The 21,102-nt window shown below is 44.0% G+C and overlaps 1 protein-coding gene across 3 annotated transcripts in view; it reads left to right on the top strand.

The window, feature by feature from the left end:
* The window catches only part of Rabgef1 (RAB guanine nucleotide exchange factor 1), a 44,368-nt gene extending 25,768 nt beyond the window's left edge, over positions 1–18,600 (top strand). For all 3 annotated transcript variants that reach the window (XM_021657060.2, XM_021657067.2, XM_021657075.2), the window contains 6 exons: positions 1,374–1,543; positions 8,493–8,574; positions 9,858–9,990; positions 11,739–11,830; positions 13,638–13,894; positions 14,848–18,600. In XM_021657060.2, coding sequence (XP_021512735.1) covers positions 1,374–1,543; positions 8,493–8,574; positions 9,858–9,990; positions 11,739–11,830; positions 13,638–13,894; positions 14,848–15,246 — 1,133 coding nt within the window. In that variant the 3' untranslated portion in view covers positions 15,247–18,600. The remainder of the gene's footprint in view (positions 1–1,373; positions 1,544–8,492; positions 8,575–9,857; positions 9,991–11,738; positions 11,831–13,637; positions 13,895–14,847) is intronic.
* Positions 18,601–21,102: the final 2,502 nt, after the last annotated feature.

Genomic DNA, 21,102 nt, shown 5'->3' with positions numbered 1-21,102 from the left:
CGAAGCAATGAAGGAGATGACTGTTTTTCTCTGCCTTTGGCCCTGAAGCTTTCTGTCCCCACATCTTTGTGTGGTGGTGATAGAATTTTGTTACATAGCTCACGATGTTGTCAAATGTTCTTTGTAATCCAGGCTAACCTAGAACTTGATCCTCCTGACTCATCCTCTTCCAGTTTAGATGCATCTTCACTGTGAGCAGTGTGACTTGCAAACTGAACAGTGGGGAAGTAAATTTGCCTTTGCCTTTTTGGTAGGTGAAGTTTGATTTGGAAGATTCTCTAATGCTGTGTGTCACCTGATGTCTTTGTGCTTCGATGGGTGGTTTCCATTGGTGACTTTCTTGTCAGACTCGGGCAACTGGCAAAAAAGTTGTTCAAGAAAGGGTACCATTTCAGTGTTAGTGATTAATGATAGAGATCAAAGCATTGTGTATTTTGACTAAAAGAATGCTAATGAGCAGCTCTATTGAATATTTCTTTTTTGCTTTCTGTTAGCTTAAAAAAATTAAAAATTAGTTTGATGTGTGTTTGTACACCTGTGGAGATAACATTACAACTTTGTGGAGTTTTTTCCTTTTCTTTTTATATGGGTTCTAGAGGTAAATCTAAGATCTCCAGGCCTGCATGGCAGACATTTTTTCCTGTTGAGCCATCTTACTGGCCCATGGTCGGTTTTTATTTTTTAGATTTTATTTATCTGAGGGGTGTGGCACTGGTACTTTTCCACCACACTCTGTGGTCATCTCTGTGGAACCTCTGACTTATGGGAACACCAGGCCCCTTCCTGTGTTGCCTTATAATAGAGCATTCTGCCTTCCTTCATCTTTTACTCACCTTAACGCTGTTTGGTCGGTAGCAAGGTATGAGGGGCTTTGTTATGACTTGATTTGCTTTTTGCTTTTTTTTTTTTTTGAGATAGGGTTTCTCTGTGTAGCCTTGGCTATCCTGGACTCACTTTGTAGACCAGGCTGGCCTCAGATTCCCTAGGCAACTGAGGTAGACCTTGAATTTACCTGGATCCTCCTGCCTCTGTTTTTCAAGTGCTGGGGTAGTAGTTGTGCTACTACCTGGTGCATTACTGGAGCTAGCTGATGCCTAGTTGATGCATTACTGGGGCTGAAACCCAGGGATTGGAATATGCCAGGCAAGCACATCACCAACTGAGCCACATTTCCAGTTCTGCTGGTCATGTAGTTTTACCTACTTATACTTTAATTTTCCTCACTTTAAGGAAACTCATTCCAAATGTTTAACTATAAAAGTGATATAAACATAATTGATTAAACATAATTTTAGTAATCTTGTTAGCTACATAGAGTAATTCCATATATCAGTCTTCTGGGTAACAAAACTTATTGTGTTTAATTTTCCCAGCAGAAATTCAGGAGGCCAAAGCTCCCAGTCCCTCCATAAACCGGCAAACCAGCATTGAGACGGACCGAGTGACTAAGGAGTTCATAGACTTTCTCAAGACCTTCCACAAGACAGGCCAAGAGATCTATAAGCAGACAAAGATGTTTCTGGAAGCAATGCATTACAAAAGGGTAGGTGAGACTGACTGGGAAACAGGAGCTGTGTTTTTAGGGAGGGCCAGAGGTAACTGTAATCCTGTCAATTTATACCTGAGAAGAACAAGGTGATATTTACCTAATACAAGCCTTTAGCTCAGCTAACACCCAACTCCCAGGCTAGTACTTTTCCACTGTGCCCTGGTCACCTCTGTGGAACTGCAGTTACAGAGTGACAGGCCAGCCTTGCTTGTCACCTTGTAATAGAGGAGCGTGCCTTATAGCCCTTTAGCTCAACTGTTAGGTCAGTAGCATGAATTAGATTGTGTCCATTAGTACTTGTTTTTCTTGCTATATTTGGATACCCCTCCTTTTATCCTCTAGTTGAGACAGGGTCTCACTGTATAGTCTTGGCGGGCCTGGAGCTCACTATATGTATCAGCCGGACCTTGAACTCACAGAGATCTGCCTGCCTCTGCCTCCTAAGGTTAAAGGTGTGTGCCCACCTTACCTGGTGCGTATTTGGAGTTTTAGTATTCTTCTCCATGTTTGTTTAGAGAAAGAAAGATAAAGTATAGACCTTGGTAGCTGCAGTTTTGGTCCCTTTGTTTCGTAGATGAAGGACAATCCAAAGAGGACAAGTGACGTGTCTGGATACCTTGCTAGGTTTTAACCAGTGGGCTAGAGCTGTGGCTGCCTCTCACTGTGGAGCCTAGGCTAGTCTTTGGCTTCCTGCCTCCTGCCTTAGCCTTCACAGTGTTGGGATTTTGGAAACTAACCACCGTGTAGAAGGTTTGTTTTGTGAGTTTTTGAGGTGTGACCTCAATGTATAGTCTAGGTCTACTTCAGACTTGCCATATGGCAGAGACTGGCTTTGAACTTGTGACTCCCCCTTCCTCAACCTCTGGAATGCTGCTGTCATTTATAGGTGGTGTGTGCCACTATGCTAATTCATACCTGTGTCTTTAGTCCGGAATGTCTTATCTGTAATTTCCCTTCCCATAATTCATAAGACTACTTGTGAAAGAATTCATTTTGTAAATAAAGATGAAGTCTTTTCACATTTTCCAGCATTAAACTCAACTAGGTCTTCAAGTGCCTTCTGCAAGATTCAGAAAGCTTACGGAGAGGGGAATGGGGATCAGCAAACAGTAGCCGCTTAGGTGTGCTCCCAAGTGTCCCTAAGACTCACTTGTCATAGGGGGCTTTCCTTCTTGCTCTTCAGGGGTGCTAACACCCTGTTAGCAAGCGACTGTCATTTCCTTTTAAGAATTTGTGAAGAAACAGTGACATTTAGAGTTTATGCAAGCTGCCATTAGTATGTGTGTGTGTATGTGTGAGTGAGGGGAGGTGGGGGGCAGTTACAGGCCTTTTTAATGTGTAAAAAGTGAAGTCTGAGGATTATTTGTTCTTGCATGGAATGGTCAAGAGGATAGCTCTACTAAATTTGCATTTATGCTGCAGTATGTGCTGAATATATATTGTATTTATGTTGTATTTACAGGAACACTGATCATCCTGGTTTTTTCTTCTGAGAAGCATAGCCTGTCCTTGTTCTGTAATCATTTAATTGACTTTTTAGTGAGTCTGTGAAAATAAAGAGGCAAGCCTGGTGTGGTGGTGCAGGCCTTTAATAACAGCACTCTGGAGGCAGAGGCAGGTGTATCTCTGTGAGTTTAAGGCTAGTGTGGTCCACATAATGAGTTCCAGGCCAGCCAGGGCTGCACAGTAAGATACTGTTTCAAATAAATAAATAGGGGGAAAATGCAAGGAGCTGTCATAGATGCCACATGCTCTGTGTGCAGGGCATCACTGTCGAGTCTGCAGATCCTGGTAAGCCTCAGATTCCTACTGTTTTAAGAACAACTGTGTAGCCAATTTTCCATTTTACACTAGCACCAACTGTTTTGTGGTAAGGCACCCAGTCTTGTGCATGTGTTCTGTGTATCTTTGGTGTCTAGCATGATGGACCACATACCAGGTCCAGTTAAGATAAGTGTTCAAAATAACACTCATTTATTTGTTTTTGTGCTTGTAAATAGGCGTTCATGTTTGGAGGTCAGAAGACAGCCCTCAGGAATCTGTTCTTTCCTTCCACCATGTGGGTCCCAGGGACCAAGCGTAGGTAGCCAGGCTTGGCAGCAGATGCCTTCATCCACTGAACCTTCTCACCAGGTGTCTGGAAGAATCCCTATTGGCCTTTGACTCCAAGTTATAAAACTTGTTATTTATGCCTGAACCCACATGCTCTAGCTTTGCAACACTAATCAGATAAATTTATTAGCTAGAGCTCAGGACACAGTTCCAGGAGATTTTGAAATCTCCTGGAGTGTAGATTAGGGTGCACTCTGTATTGAGTTCTTCAGATGTGCTCACAAACCTTTACCCCTTAAATTTTCTTGAAATTAACACTAAGGATTTACTCAGCATGAAAGCTTAACCTTATCTGTGGAAACAGCCCCACTGACCATTGATATAAACTGATCTTTGTTCGAATTGCATTGCGCAGATTTAGATTTTTCCCCCCCAAACTGTTGAGATGTAGAACAATGACACATTCTTGATTAAGTCTGATCCTGTATCATTCCTGTTTCTCCAGTCTTAGTTTGGCCGGGATTGAACAACCTGTTCTGTATGTGGGCCAAGATTAGACAGTTGTTTTCAGAACTGCATTAAGTGTCTTTTGATCTTTGTTAGGAAACACTTTAGCTGCATTTAGGCTTTTAAAAAATCCCTAAACATTATTCCTTTTGGCTAAAACTTCAGCACCAACATATTTGAGACCCACTACAATATTGCATTGTATTGTTTTACTGTCCAACAAAATTTTTTTGCTGATATTTTTTTCTGAAGTTCCTTTATCTTACCTCTACTTTTAAAAGCAGAGTTTCTTTAAAATTTTCATTTATTTATTTATTTATTTATTTATTTATTTATTTATTTATTATGTATACAGTGTTCTGCCTGCATGTGTGCCTGCACAGCAGAAGAAGGCACCAGATCTCATTATAGATGGTTGTGAGCCACGATGTGGTTGCTGGGAATTGAACTTGGGACCTCTGGAAGAGCAGACAGTTCTCTTAATGTCTGAGCCATCTCTTCAGCCCCCAAAGTTTCTTTATTAAAGATATTTTGAAATAGATATTAAGCTCGAGGGTTGGGGGTGCACTATGTAAGAAACTAAGACACACCCTAGAGGCATGACTGTGTGTGGGGTCTTCTGAGAGAGTCATTCTGTTTTTCTCCTTTAAGATTTTATTTTTTAGGGGGCTGGAGAGATGGCTCAGAGGTTAAGAGCACTGGCTGTTCTTCCAAAGGTCCTGAGTTCAACTCCCATCAACCACATGGTGGCTCACAACCTTCTATAATGAGATCTGGTGCCCTCTTCTGGCATGCAGGCATACATGCAGGCAGAACACTGTCTACATAATAAATTTCTTTATGTGGATATTTGCACAAGGCCAGAAGAGGGCATCAAATCCCCTGGCACAGGAGTTATAGGCAGTCGTGAGTTCCACATCTCTGCAAGTGCAGTAAATATTCTTAACCCCAGGCCATCTTTCCAGCAACTCACTTTTTTTTTTTTTTAACTGTATTGTTACCTACTAGGCTCTCTTTGATTTGAGGCAGGGTCATGCTGTGTAGTTCACCCTGGCCTTAAACTTGTACCACCACCCCCCGACTGCTGAGGTTATAACTGCGTGTTGCACATCTTGCTCTGTGATTAGCAGCCTGATTTAATATGTTTTATGGAATCGTCATAGTCTTTAGAATGATATGTTTCCATTGCAATGAGAAAAGCAGGTACATAGTTAACACAGCATCCTTGCATGATTCACTTCTGTAATTTTTAACACATGGGAGATCTAGGATAGGATCACCAAGCTTGAAGCCAGCCTGAACTACATAGTGAGTTCCAAGTCAGCCTGAGCTACAGCGTGAAACGCTGTCTCAAAAACCAACAACAAAAGGGTTTTAAAGTTAAGGGAACAAAGGAGGTAGTCTGAGCATATAGCTCAGTAGTACCAACAGCTTGCCCAGCACAGAAGGAGGTCCTAGGTTCAATTCCAGTACTGTGAAAAGGAAGTGGAGAAGGCCTGCCAGGTGTGGCGGTGCACACCTTTAATGGCAGCTTTCAGGAGGCAGAGGTAGGCGAATCTCTGAGTTTGAGGCCAGTCTCTTCTACAGAGTGAGTTTCAGGACAGTCAGGGCTGCAGAGAAACCCTGTCTTGAAAAACCAAAAAGAAGAAAAAGAAAAAGAGTAGGAGGAGGATGACAAGGAGGAGAAGAAGAAGAGGAAGAAGAAATAAACCCCTAAAACCCAACTCGCCTCCCCCCACTAAAGAAAAAGAAAAAAGGGGAGGGGGCCTGGAGAGATGGCTCAGCGCTTAAGAGCACTGGCTGCTCTTCTAAAGGACCTGGGTTCAATTCCCAGCAACCACATGACAACTCATAACTGTCTGCACCTCCAGTTCTTGGGGATCTGACACCCTCACACAGATATGCAGGCAGAACACCAATGTACATAAAATAAAAATAAGTTATAAAAAAAAGAAAAAGAAGAAGAAAGTGGAGAAGGGGCTATGCGTGTGTCTCAGTGGACAAAGTTTTGAGTTTAGCACGTGAATAAAGAAAAAAGCAAAAGGGAAGACAAGGTAGAGCTAACTGGGTTCAAGAGTATGTGGTCTCCTGTGCTCTCCTTTGTCATCTGAACAGAGCCTCATGTCTCAAGAATAATTTTATTTTTTCAAATTATATTTATTTTATTATTTTGTGTGCATGTATGTTTGTGTACCTAGTGCATGCAGGGCCCACTGAGAGAAGAAGACATTGGATCCTCTGGAACTGGGGTCAGAGACAATTGGGAGTGGGACAGTTGGGTGCTGGGAATTGAATCTGCATGCTCTGGAAGAGCAGCCAGTGTGTTAACCGTTGAGTCATGTCTCCAGCCCTTCAAGAGTCCTTTTGAAACATGGAGGAAAGCTGGGCATTGTGGTGCATGTGTTTAATCTCTACACTCAGGAAGCAGAGGCAGATGAACTGCATCTCTGTGAGTTGGAGGCCAGCCTGGTCTACATGAGTTACAAGCCAGCCAGAGCTGCATAGTGAGACCCCATCTCAAAAAGAAAGAAAGAATTGTGGAGGAGACCCAGAGAGACACTAGCAAGCCTTGTTATCTAATTTAATGAGGTCCACAGCTTGGTGAAGAATTGTTTTCTTCACATCTGTTTATATGAAAACATGTTTAAAACATGCTATTTAGGCTGACTGTGTTGATATAAACCTATACTTTGAGCACTTGGTAGGCTGAGGTGGGATGATTACTTGAGCCCACAAATTTGAGAGCAGCTTGGACAAAATAATGATAGCTTGTCTCAAAGCCAAAAATCTATGTGGGTATGGTGGCATATAGTTTTAATCTCAGCAGTTACGAGGCAGATGGCAGTGAGCTAGAGGCTGGCCTGGGCTACTTGTGGAAAGGCACTTGAATGTTGCCTTTGACAAGTCTAGGATCATATGCTTAGGTGCCTTGGTCTGTTCACTGCACCTTGTATAGAAGTATTGCAATGCCTGTGAATATGGAGTTACTAGAGAGCAACTGAAGTTTTTGAAAGGCTGAAAAAAATACTTGATTAGAAATGAGGCACCAGTGGGTCTGGAGAGATGACTCAAAGGTTAAGAGTGTACTGCTCTACCAGGGGAACTGAGTTCAGTTCCCAGTACCCATGTCAGGCAGCTCACAACACTCCAGGTGCACAGGGTCCAACATCTGGCTTCTGCTGGCACTGTACACACACACACACACACACACACACACACACAGCTTAAAAAGATATTACTTGGGACACGGCTGGGATACAGAGTTAATAAAATGTAACTGATAAGAAAAAAATAAAATTAAAAAAAAAAAAGGAAAAAAAGATATTACTTTAATTATGTGTGTGTTTAGGTATGTGCACATGGATGTGTTGCCCACAGAGTCCAGAAGAGGGCGTTTGACTACCTGGAACTGGAGTTAAAGGGAGATGGTGATGAACTGCCTGATGTGGGTGTTGGGAACCAAACTTACAAAAACAGCATGAGCTTCTAATTATTGAGCCTTTTCTTCAACACTCCAAAATAAAATAAAAGTTTAAAAGGGAATGTGTGAGCCAGGTGCAATGGCACACTCCTATAATCCCAGCACTGGGGGAAGCAGAGGCAGGTGGATATTTTTTGAGTTTGAGGCCAGTCTGCTCTACAAAGTGAGTCTAGGACAGCCAAGAATATACACAGAGAAACACTGTCTCAAAACAACAAGAAAAAGTGAATGTGGATTCTTACTTTATACCTGTACAAAACTTAAAATAGGGTGGGGATTTGGTTAGGCAGGAAAGCACTTATGTAGCATTCATGATACCCTAGGACCAATTTCCAGTACCAGTTTAAATCAAAATTGGATGAAGCAATGGGCTCGTGGTTAAGAGCACTGGCTACTCTTCCAGAGGACACAGGTTCAATTCCTAATACCCATATGGTGGCTCACAACCATCTATCTGTAGCTCCAGTTAGAGGAGATCCACGCAGCACCCTCTTCTGGTCTCTGTAAACACACATACCGTAAGGCACAAACACATACCTGTAAAATAAACAGATACGTGAATATTAAAAAAATCAACTCAAGAGATCAAAAACCTTATGTTACAGCTATTAAATTCTAAAAAGTCTGGCCTACACAGCAAGACCCTGTCATGAAAAATTAATAATAGTAACAACAGTAATAATGATGAGAATGATGAGTAAATGCAATAAATGGAGTGTGCACATATTATACGTACATGCAGTGAAATGTAAAGATCATGACTTTTCCTTCTTGTAGAATCTGTGTAACTTGTAACTGCTTTTAGAATTGGCTCAGTGCAAGGGGTGTGTTTTAGAAACTTGTTAAAATTTAGTGTTCTCAAACTTTTCAGCTCTTCACCAGTCTCTTGTCTGTTGATTCCAGGACTTAAGCATTGAGGAACAGTCAGAATGTGCTCAGGACTTTTACCAGAACGTGGCTGAAAGAATGCAGACCCGAGGGAAAGGTAATGCACTGTCCGGCAGCTGTGACGGGGTAGCCGGCTGTAGCTCGTTAGCTGTCCTCCTTCTGTGACTGGCCTGGCTGGTGCTCATGCCAGCTTGCCAAAGTACTGAGCTGACACTGGAAGCTGCCTCATACCTGCAGTGCCTTTAAAATGCCTCCCTATGTCTGACTAGGGCAGTTGGGTATTATTTTGAGTGATGTAGTATCTATATTATGGGTAAAGTGAGGAAGATCAAAAGTGCTCAGGAAGCTTTCTATATGAATTGCCCATGTTGGAACTGCCGTTTTGGTGAGTCATTGTTCATGATGACATAATCCTAAGGGAGTTGGAGGCAGAAAAAAGTTGAGACCCAGCAACTTAGAGCTTTGGGTTTGAAGAGATTCTCTGAGACTAGCCTTCTGCTGACACTATACTTTAGGATGCATTTTGCATATGCTTGACGTGTATGTATGTGCTTCAGAGAGAACATGGTAGCTTTGTGGGAATTTGCCAGCACTTGGCAGCCTTGGGAATTCCAAGTGTTTTACCAATGTAGCAATAGAGAAGGACCCACAAGAAGTCTTTCCCCTTGGAGGGCATATACCTTAGGTTCCAGTGAAACAGCTGAAGCAATAGGTGGGAATTGGGTAAGCGCTGTAGTGTGAAAAGTTGCAACCACCATGCCTGGTTTAGACAGGGCCAGGAATGGATATGCATGCTGGGTAAGCACTCTACTACTTGCGCCATGACCCCAGCCTGAAGAGGTGTAATGTTTGGGTTGCTTATGTTTTGAGACAGGGTTTCTCTGTGTAGCCTTGGTAGCCTTGGCTGTTCTGGACTCACTTTGTAGAGCAGGCTGGCCTCGAACTTACAGAGATCCACCTTTCTCTGCCTCCCTGAGTGCTGGGATTACAGGCCTGTGCACTGCCACTACCACCACTTGGCTAGTAGTTGTGAATTTTTAAAAGGGATTTTTTGTTTGTTTGTTTATTTTTCAAGATCAGGTTTCTCTGTGTAGCCTTGGCTGTCCTGGACTCACTTTGTAGACTAGGCTGGCCTCGAGCTCACAGAGATCCACCTGCCTCTGCCTCTGCTGGTGCTGGGATTACACCACCACTGCACTGGGTTCTTAAACAGGATTTTTTATGTGATATTTGTAGTTTCTTTACTGGATGTATTTATAGCGAATTTATATTATTGTTGTTGTTGTTGTTAGTATTATTACTGTGTGTAAAATACCATAAAAACATAATCTTAATTTGAAATTCTTCTCTTGAGCTGTTATACCCATTTGTGTATTCCAGTGCCTCCAGAGAAAGTGGAGAAGATAATGGATCAGATCGAAAAGCACATAATGACCCGTCTTTATAAGTTCGTGTTCTGCCCAGAGACGACTGATGATGAGAAGAAGGATCTCGCCATTCAGAAGAGGATCAGGTGACTACTGTGCCTGTCCTTTCTCTGCTGTCTAGAATGGAACAATGGCATGAAAGCAGTAGCATGTGTGAGCTTCCGTGGGCTCCTCAGCCGGGCTGACGGAACCTGCTTTTCTGTCTTGCTCCAGTTGGCTGGAGATAGCAACTGTTGGGTATGTGAGATCGTTCTAGGTCATGTTTCAAGGAACATGAGAACTTGATTTCTTGCTTCCTTGTGTTGTCTTATCAGGCGGGAAACTGTGACTGTCTCAGGCAGTGGGTGTCGTCTTCCCTTCTACCCACCCTGTTGGGTTGCAGTCTCCAGGCATCCCTGCAGGCTCGTCTTTGCCAGTCTGAACTGGTGACAGTTGCTGACTTAGGGAACCAGTGGAGTGAACCCATACCCTGAGTTCAGCAGTTGTGGGACAGTAAGGAACAAGCCACCTCTGTTTGTTAATTTTTCACTGTTGTGGTAAAATACTTGACAGAAACAGTCTAAGAGAAGGAATTCTTTTAGCTATGGTTTAGGAGAGTGTCCATCACGGTGGGGAGGGCAGGCTGTGGCAGGAACAGGCAGCCGGGGTTCTCCATGACTCCATGGATCAAGACGCCTCTTCTCCTCTCCTCCTCTTTTACAAACCTACTTTATGTGTACGTGTATGTACTTGAGTGTATGTTATATGTGCTATGTGTGTTCAGGAGCCCTTGGAGGTGAGAGGATGCATTGGGTCCCCTGGAATCTGGAGTCACAGATGGTTGTGAGCCTCCATGTGGGTACTGAGAACTGAATCCAGGTCCTCTACAAGAATAGACTGTGCTCTTAACCTCTTATCCATCTTTTCTTTGTCTTTTGAGACAGAGTTTTATGTAGCAGAGGCTAGCTTGTCTTCTTGCGTCTACCTCCCAAATGCTGGAATTACACGTGTGCCCTCTCCTCCCTTTTATTCACCTTGAGTCCCGAGCCCATGGAATGGGCCACTGAAATTTAGGGTAGCTTTTACCTTCTTAGTTAATCTGTTCTACCTGACTTCACAGCTGAGGCCAGAGGTGTCCTCTAGGGGATTCTGACTCAGTCAGGTTAACAGTGAAGATCAAGCATCAGTCACCCCAGTGTGAGAACGGTTTCAAGGCGGAGTTACGGGAAGTGTCCTGAGGCCCCTTTGTCCTTGGCTGAGGAACCCCACATGAGGTCTTAGATAAAGGGGCTGGTAGTTAAAGGGACTAGTAATTAGATAAGTACATGGAAATGTGGCACCAGAAATGAGTTGACACAGAGAAGATGCAAAATAGAGCCCAAGGCCAAGTTCTAGAAGTTAGATGAATGCTAGACTGAGGGGTAGGTTGAAGGCATTAAGCATGCATCAGAGGCCAGTGAAAAGTCAGGGTGAGCCAGGAAGTGACTCAGGTTGAGGGTCTTCAGGGGCTCTTGGATATTTTGGACGTTGAAGGCAGGGTGTAACAGTGTAAGGTAGGACCAGCTGTGGACTGTGAAGACAGCAAGCCGCAAATTCTCAGCCTTTATTGCAGAATCTCCTTTGAGCCAGGAGACTTCGTCCTCTGCTGTGATAGGTACAGAAGCAGTGTGCCGTTTTAGGGCTGGGCTTCCTTGTGTCAGCTAAGCTCCTGTATGGGCAGGAGTCATGTGCTTGAACTTGGGGTTGCCTCATAAGTCAGTGGTACCCCTGTTTTCCTTTGATTGGAGGAAACAACAAGAGTAGAGTCATCTACCCTGTGTTCTTGGGCCTCTTCCTGACCATCCCTGTCTTGCAGGGCTCTGCACTGGGTGACACCTCAGATGCTCTGTGTTCCTGTCAATGAGGAAATCCCTGAAGTGTCTGACATGGTGGTGAAGGCGATCACAGGTCAGTGGAGCTGAGAGCTTAACATCTGATGATCTTCATAGGTTAACATGATGCTGCAGTATAACCCATGGAAAGCCCTTAATACCCATCCATCCTTTCCTCCTCCCTTCTCTCCCTCTTTCTTTCTTCATTTATGACAGGATCTCATTTTGTAACCCTGGAACTTGCTATGGAAGACCAGGCTGACTTAAGACTCACAGCCTGAGTGCTGGGGTGCTACCCACTACAGCAAGTAAACTCCTTTTCCCCTTCCGTCTCCCTCTCACCCCATCTCTCCCTCTGTCCCATTCTCCCCAATCCCTCTCTCAAGAGAGGGTTTCTCTGTATAGCCCTGGCTGACCTAGAACTCACTCTGTAGACCAGAGTGGCCTCAAACTCATAGAGGTCTGCCTGCCTCTGCCTCCCAGTGCTAGGATTAAAGGTGTGCACTACCAGCCCCGCTAAATTCTCTTTTTAACTTGAACTACTTTTGTCATATTTTTAAAAACTATTTATTTATTTATTTTTACTTTATGTGCATTGGTGTTTTGCATGTATATATGTCTATGGTAAGATGTCAGATCCTGCAGTTTCAGACAGTTGTAAGCTGCCATGTGCATGCTGGGAATTGAACCTCTGGAAGAAGAGCTAGTTCTCTTAACTGCTGAGTTATCTGTCAGCCCCATGCTTTTGATATATTTTTAAGTAACCTACTTTTCTTTCTTTCTTTCTTTCTTTCTTTCTTTCTTTCTTTCTTTCTTTCTTTCTTTCTTTTTCTTTCTTTTTCCCTCCCTCCCTCCCTCCCTTCCTTCCTGTGTGAGGACAAAAACAACTTGTAGGACTCAGCACTCTCCTTCCACAGTGTGTGCCACAGGACCCAGACTCAGGCTGTCCAGTGTAGCAGCAAGTACTTTTATATAGCAACCCATCTTGCTGGCCCAAAATGTCATTATTTGAACACTGAGCTAAACTAGGGTGAAATTCAGCCAGAAATGACAATGGCTCTACTATTCTTCTCCACTCAGGTTAGCTCTTCTGGCTTTCATGTCTAGGAAAGGGCTTGTCAGTAGCCACATCCCTGAGAAGCAGTATACACAGCGAAGACTTTCTGCACTGAATTTTGAGATATGAATTTTGAAAAGAGGCAGGGGATGGGGCTCAGCCTCCTAAGCCCTATGTTCCATCCAGGACTGCATTAGTTAACTGGATGTGGTGGTGCACACCCACCATCGCAGCACTTGGGAGGTCAAGGTCATTCTTGCTACATAAGGACTTGGGGCCTGCCTAGCCTATAAATATAAGCCCCAGTTGGAAAAATAAAAACAAAAAAGCAAGCAAACAACAAGAAACAGTCAAACACTTTTTTAAAGCCTTGCTTTCCTCTTCCATGGAGCCCAGGGATGCTTGCCCATGGGCTTTTGGGCAAACTTGTGTCATGCCTCTGCTCTGTGCATGATCTCAGGTGGTCAGGCAGTCCCTCTGACACTCATTGACCTATGTTGGAGATGGATGGTCTAAAGCTGGCTTGCCTGGTTCATGCTTCGTGGTCTGTAGATAGGAATTTGTGTTTATTGCTTTGGGGATCTAAGTTCCTCCTATACTCAGTTAACTGCTGGAGGCATGGGTAGGTTAGTGGGGACATCACTGAATCCTAAAGGATTTAGAATACTTAGCCCATTGCTGCCCTCCCCACCTTTAAGATAAAAACAAGGGCTCATCAAATACCTCTGCTTATGCATCCTGTGCTGGGATTCGAGGTGTGCGGCACCGACCTCTCCAGTCGTTCTCAGTGTCCAGTGCCTCTCAGTGGCATTGTCCTTCTTTACAGACATCATCGAGATGGACTCAAAGCGTGTGCCTCGGGACAAGTTAGCCTGCATCACCAGGTGCAGCAAGCACATCTTCAACGCCATCAAGATCACCAAGAATGAGCCAGCCTCCGCCGACGACTTCCTGCCCACTCTCATCTACATCGTCCTGAAGGGTAACCCCCCTCGCCTGCAGTCCAACATCCAGTACATCACTCGTTTCTGTAACCCCAGCCGCCTTATGACAGGCGAGGACGGCTACTACTTCACCAACCTGGTAAGATGTGACTCCTGAAGGCAGGGAGGAGGCCCGGGAGGGGATGTGACAGGTTCGTCCGTGACAGCTTAGACCTCCTAAGGGTGGCGGTGTGTGCACACACTTCACCTTCCTGCATTTCTGCGGGAGTACACTGTCCCTCAAAGCATGGCATCTCTTTGAGGAGTTAAGATCCGCGGAGAGCAGGTTGCCTGGGTCCTGTTGCTTACTTGGCATCAGCAGCTCTACAGTCGCATGTGATCTGCTGCAAGGAGGAATCGGCTGATTCCAGGGCTGCTGACTTCAGCATTGCTATTGACTTGAATAGGAGATGTTGGGAAAGGAAACTCACTAGCTCTTTTCTGATGTTGAAGCTGTTTGGGATTTTAGTAAATGTTTCATATGTAATAAATAACCAGAGCTCAGGGTGAGTTCAAGACAGGGAACACAGACTTGTGAATGCTCATCGGTGGGGACAGCTGGAACTCAAGAGGCAGAGCTGGGAGAGTTGATGGGGAAGACAGAATGGAGAGCAGAGGGCAGAGTCTGCTGAGGAACAAGGAAGTAGTGGGGCTATGAAGCCACTAGAACAAATTCTGGAACTAAGAGAAAATCAAATGTTCAGAAAACTGGTTATGTTAGTGCAGTGCCTGAGAGGATGCGGCGGGTCGATCAAAAGCTCTGTTTACATAGCTGTGCCCGTGCCTGTAATCTCAGGACTCTGGAAGCAGAAGTACGAGGATCTAGGGGATCAGTAACTAGAGATCATTCTTGGCTACACAGTTTAGGGCTAGCCTGGGCTGCCAGTTGTCTCAAAGACACAAGAAAGGGCTGGGGATATAGCTTGTGGCAGAGCATTTGTGCAGCGCTTGAGGGCCTGGGTTCAATCCTCAATACTGGAAATGAGGAGAGATTTAAGAATCTACCTGCAGCCTTTCTGCCTTAACTACCACACTGTTCTCTTTCCTCTGCAGTGCTGTGCTGTGGCTTTCATTGAGAAATTAGATGCTCAGTCTTTGAATTTAAGTCAGGAGGATTTTGACCGATACATGTCTGGCCAGACTTCCCCGAGGAAGCAGGAGTCTGAGAGTTGGTCCCCGGAGGCCTGCTTAGGTGTGAAGCAAATGTATAAGAACTTGGACCTCCTGTCTCAGTTGAATGAACGGCAAGAAAGGATCATGAACGAAGCTAAGAAACTTGAAAAAGACTTAATAGACTGGACGGATGGAATTGCCAAGGAAGTTCAAGACATTGTTGAGAAATACCCACTTGAGATTAAACCCCCAAACCAACCATTAGCAGCCATCGACTCTGAAAATGTAGAGAATGACAAGCTCCCCCCACCACTGCAGCCTCAGGTGTATGCAGGCTGATGTCTTGGACACCGTATTTATGTGGGGCTGATTGCAGGGAGCTGCTGTGTTCCACAGTTCAGGTCTGGAATATGAATTAACTGCTTAAAGTTTCAAAGTATTTTTAAGGTACAGCTTAGGGATTGTTTATTTTTTTTCTTTTTCTTTTTTTCTTAGCAGGGGAAGCTTAGTAAATAATAATGCAATATTTATTTGAGTTGGTGAAGTAGGTTTGTGTGAATTCTGTGTCAATCTTTTATGTCCTCCCTAATTTTCCCATGGGCTTCCTCTGTGGTAGATGTTGTTGGTTTTGGACAAATACTGCCTTTAAAAGGATAAAACAAATGCTACAAAGTCTATGTTGAAATGAGTTCTATGTTCCCACACTCTTCCAGTGTGAAATAATTTTGTAATTGTAAAGATAGAAAATAATGTTAATAAGTAAATATGTAAAATTGTAAATATGTAAAAAAAAAAAAAAGGGGGTTGAGGGAGGGATGGTGTCTATGTGCATGGCATTTCATGGGCTAATTTTTTTTTTTTTAGGTAAAAATGAAATATATTGAATGTTTGCCTTTAGCGCCATTTTATTTGGTTTGTTCCACTGAAACTAATCTAAAAATTTGGGCTTCACCTTTAATAGTACATTAGCACTAACTGCCCTAAATCTGAGGTCCTTTCGGGTACATGTTACGAAGTGTGACACCAACTTTTAGGTCACATAAGGTATTCTACGATCCTGGTGAGGTGGTTCAGTTGTGAAGTGCTTTCCACATCACTGTGAGGACCTGAGTTCAATGTCCAGCACCCATGTCAAAAGCTCCCATGGTGACATGCACTGGCAGTGGCACCGCCGGGCGGCAGAGGCAGGCAGGTTCCGGGGCCGCTGGGTACCAAGCTTTGCCTCACCTAACCGCTCAGTTCCAGGTTCCAGGGAGAGACCCTGCCTAAACAAAGAAATCAAGACAGATGGCTCCTGAGAAAGGACACCCAAGGTTGACCTCTGGCCTCCACATGCCCACATATGTGCCTGTGAACCTGTACATACTTGTACCATACACAAGTAAACACATAGAGTTGCTAGTTAGTACAGTTGACTTTGAGCTGTACTTGTAGCATCCTTTCTCTTACTCATCCAGTAAAGTTCCCCACCTCTTGTGGGGGTGTTGCTGTTTTGATTTGTTTTGTTTTGTTTCTTAACTTTGGTTTTTTGAGACAGGCTCTTACTCTGTAACCCAGGCTGGCCTCAAACTTGTGCTCCTTCTACCTCAGTCTCCCAGTGTTGGGATTGATGGGTATGTACTACCACACTCGGTTCATTCTGACGAATCAGCACCCACTGTGATACAAAGACTTGGATGGAGCCAATGGGTTACAGAAACCTCTCTTAGAACTTTTAACCTCAGAACTGACATTTGTGGCTTGAGATCTTGTTATGGCAAGACTGCCCTGTACATTTTGGAACACTGAGTAGCGTTTCTTCTTTCTGTACCCAGTAGATACCAGCGGCATCCCTCCCCCACCATGTTTGTGGGGGAAATGGTTTCCATTCATGTATGGTGGCACATGTTTCTAATCTCCTGGTACTCAGGAGGTGGAGGCAGGAGATCAGGTGTTCAGATCACCCTTATACACATAGTGAGTTTGAGGCAAGCCTGGGCTGTAGACATCCTGTCTCAAAGAAAGAGAGAAAAAATAAACTAAACTTGTCTCTGGACATTATCAAATGTCTCCTAGGAGACAGAGCTAGCCTCTGCCAAGAATCACCAGACTCTTGTCGTAAGGGGGTTATGCTCCTGCTAGTTATATGCTAAAACCAAAGACTGTTGCACTGAGTATGTAGTGTATTGCTACTTGATGTCTCCCTAAGTGAGGCCCTGCAGTGGGGAACCTTCTCTAATCCGTGTGGAACTTCCTCTAACCAGATCGCACCATGGATGCATGACTCTTCTCCATGGCTTTCAGCACCCTTGTGAAATTAGGGGTTCTCAGGATACCATTCTTGAACAGTATCATGACGTTCAAGTAGCTGAGAAAGGCTTTCTTCCTTTCTCAACATATTTTCCTAAATGTTTACTACAAATATGTAGTATAATAATTTTAGAATAAAACTAGGGCAAGTATATAACTTTAAAAATATTTGTTTTTAATTATATGTGTATGTCTCTGTGTATACATGAGTTGCAGGTACTTGTGGAGGACAGAAGAGGGCATCAGATCCCCTGGATCTAGAGTTATAGGCAGCTGGTAGTAAGCCACCTGATTTAGTTGCTGAGAACCAAACTCAAGTTCTCTGCAAGAACAGTATGCGCTGTTAACTATTGAGCCATCTCTCTAGGGTGAAATACTAGACTTTAGTGCTTTATTTAGAATGATATTAAATACACAAAACTTGACACATCAACTCTCACTAAAGACATAGAGTAGCTCAACCAGCTGTTCCCAAGTTCACCGAGAAGGCAGTGAATTATTGTCAGATGCCAGTGAAAGAGCTGAGGAGATGGCTCAGTAGGTAAAATGCTAACTTTGCAAGCATGTGGCCCTGGGTTTAATCCCTAGAACCCATGTTAAAATCCTGTTGTGGTGGTACATCTTTGTAATCTCAGCTCTTAAGAGGTGGCAACAGGAGGCTGCCCAGACAACCTGGTCTCCTTGGAGAATCCCAGGCCAGTGAGAGATACTGTCTATCTTCAAATAACAAGATGGGTAGCATTTGCCCAGAGGAACTAATTCAGAGTTGATGTCTGGCTTCCACATCCATGTATAACCAGCTGAGATCTTCTTTCACAGTAACATGGGCCCAAGTGATTTCAGTATCTAGTACGCTTTCCTTTTCCTTATTTTCTCTACTTTCTAGGTGCTAGTCCAGGCCCACATAAGTCTAAATTTTCCTAGAAACATTCAGTTCTTTTAGTTCTACGTCATTGAATAGAATAATCATATCAAAGCTGGTGGGGTAGAGGCAGAAAGTTCAAGAGTTTGAGGTCAGTTTGATCCCCAGCACTGTATAAGCAAACAGAGAATTGTGCAGAGTCAGCCTTGGTTGCATTAGGAGTTTATGGCCAGCCTCGGCTACACGACACCTTGCATCAAGAAACTAAAATAAGAATAAAATCAGCCCCTCACAAAAGCTGACTTCTGAGCTTCTTGTAGGTTGTTCACTGAGTTTCTGTTGGTCTGGTGCTTGAGGTAATGGTCTCATGCCTCAGGTACACGGTTCTTATTTTTCTTAAGTCAGCACCAGGACAGTGGCTAGAGATTCTGTTTTCTGAACAAGAAAGTGCAGTATTTATGTGCTGTGAATGTTATTCAAATCAAGTGTTGGGAAAGATGTCCATATCAATAAAGTTTCATGATCCATCCTTCTTCCAATTAGGTTGATGTTTGGCTCCTTACTGCAAGCATACATATAATTACCCACATTTTTGTTGCTGCGATAAAGATTGGGAGGTTTACAAGACAGCGATTGAACACTGGTATTAGTTTTATGTTGCTATGACAGAAGACCCAACATAACGGTTCACAGGAGGGAGAGTTTATCTTGGCTCCCAGTTTCAGACAGTCTCGGTCTGTTGTGGCAACAGGAACATAAGTGAGACTCTTCACATGGTGGCCTAACAGGAAGCAGCCACTGGGATGCTAGCACTGACCTATGGTCTCCAAAGCTGGCTCCTACCGACCCACTTCCACAAGAAGAATCCCCACCACCAAGAGGATCCACATCTCTCATGCTGTCGGCACCAGCCAGAGGTGTAGACATTTCACATTGCTGTTATTTCCCCTTCATGTCTCTTTTCAGGCAGGCACCAAAGACTTCCTTTCCTCTCTCCATCTGTCTGCGGTATGACTAGAAGTACTAGAGCACTTTGGAGGTGTCTTCTAGGCCCATTGGCGAGGTACACTAACTGCCACATTCAATGCCCCCACTGAGCTAGAAGAGTGAATGTTTACTGCCCCAACAGTGAGGTTCACTGCCCCAGCAGTTAAGGTTTCTTCTTTGGAAAAAGGGGTGAAGAAAACAGGAGGTAGGACTTAACTAGGCAGTTTAGGGCATCAAGATCCCAAAGAAAATTAACCAGGTCCTCTTTTGACTAAAAGCCAGATGCCCTGAGCAGCAGCAGTCTTACCAGGGACCAGAGATGCCAAGTGTCTGGGCACTCTGATCTCTGATCTAGTTCTTACATGTTTCTAGGGTTATGTTGTTAAAATTGCTTCCTGGGGGGAGAGGTAAGCTCTATCTATCTCTGAGATCTCAATGACAGACCAAAGCACAATTCCACCAAAATCCAATGTTGCCAGTGAATTTATTGGGCTTCCATATAGAGAAGTGAGGGCCAACAACTCAGCAGGGATGAGGGCTCCTATAACCATATAGATGAGGCCCCCACCCAACACCTCACGTGGGGAACTCAGGAAGTCCCAAGTAAGTGCATAAATAGCAGATGAAGTCCTCAATGAATGTGCACGTGGGACCAGTGCCTCAGACTCATGGGAATTTGGCAAAGCCTTTCCCCTGGGGTGAGGCTCAGAGGGATGGCAGAGCCTTCTCTGGTCCCAGTGTGAATGTAGACTGTATAAATATGAATACTTAAGGACTGATTAGTATGCGTAAAAGGCTCATACAACCGTAGCTTCACCCTCCAGATATTTACACCAAGGCTGATTATAGACACCTGAGACGAGCTAGCGCCTCCTTTTGTACTGTACGTAACAGAAGTACTGAGTTTCTGAGTTATTGTGTAGTTGGGACCACTCCGTCAGAGTGCTCACGGCTCACCTGACTCCAGCTTTTCTCATACATTCGTCTATCTTTTCTTCCTACCCTGGTTTCTCCTACTCAAGTCCCAGCTATGTTGGATGCTGCCAGCTCCTCAGTCAGTCATAACAGCTTAGCTCTTCAGAGGAGGAAATGTTACAGTAGCAGGTAAGGGTTGTCAAGAGAAAACTCCTTCTGGTCTAGAGAACAGAATCTCTGGTCTGGGTGGACCTAACATTCCAGATGGACCTGGTCAATTTCCTGGCCAAGGGACCTCCCCTCACAAGGCAGGCTTACCTTAAGCCATGCTAATGAGATAGATAGAGCAATTAATTCTTTGTCTTAGGGCCCTCTTCCAGAGACTCATTAAGACCACACTCACCAAACAGTCCTGGTTACTTGTCATAATGATAGTTTAGTGTATAAAACTTAGCCTGCATTTGCTGGCTGTGTTTAAAGGAAAAAAGTATAAAAATGTAAAAAAAAAAAAAAAAAAAGTAAAGAAAAATATATAGTTAGCTTGCTAAAGGCCAGAATTCCATAAACCATCTTGTTTTTTTGGTTAGTTGGTTTTTTTGTTTTTTGTTTTTTTTTTTAAATTTTTCATCAATTACACTTTATTCATTCTGCATCCCCCCATAAGCCCCTCCCTCCTCCCCTCCCTGTTTTTTGTTTTTGAGACAGGGTCTTTTGCTCCATAGACCTGGAAATCCTGAAACTCACTACATAGTGAGACCAGGCTAGCCTTGAACTCAGAGTTCTGCCTGCCTTTGCCTCCAGAGTGCTGAGATTAAAGGTATGCAAAGAAGAAAATACCAAAGTATCTAAGAAAATTTTGTGTAGACCAAGGTAAGAAATGCATGATGGGATGGGTGCATTGCTGCATGCCTGTAATCCCAGCACTGGGAGGCAGAGGTAGGTGGATCTGGGAGTTCGAGGCCAGCCTGGTCTACATAGTGAGTTCAGGACAGCCAACGCTACACAGGGAAACCGTGTCTCAAACACACACACACACACACAAGCAAACAAAAACAAAAAAACCAAAAGCATGATGGCAAAGTACTGTTTGGTGGCTGGGTTATGCAGGAGGTTGGATGAGGGTGCAATGTATCACTAGCTTG

Source organism: Meriones unguiculatus, chromosome 4 (genome assembly GCF_030254825.1).
Source record: "Meriones unguiculatus strain TT.TT164.6M chromosome 4, Bangor_MerUng_6.1, whole genome shotgun sequence".
In the NCBI taxonomy this organism is placed as follows: Eukaryota; Metazoa; Chordata; class Mammalia; order Rodentia; family Muridae; genus Meriones; species Meriones unguiculatus.
The sequence above is the reverse complement of the archived record's forward strand: the minus strand, read 5'-3'. Positions and strand labels throughout refer to the sequence as shown.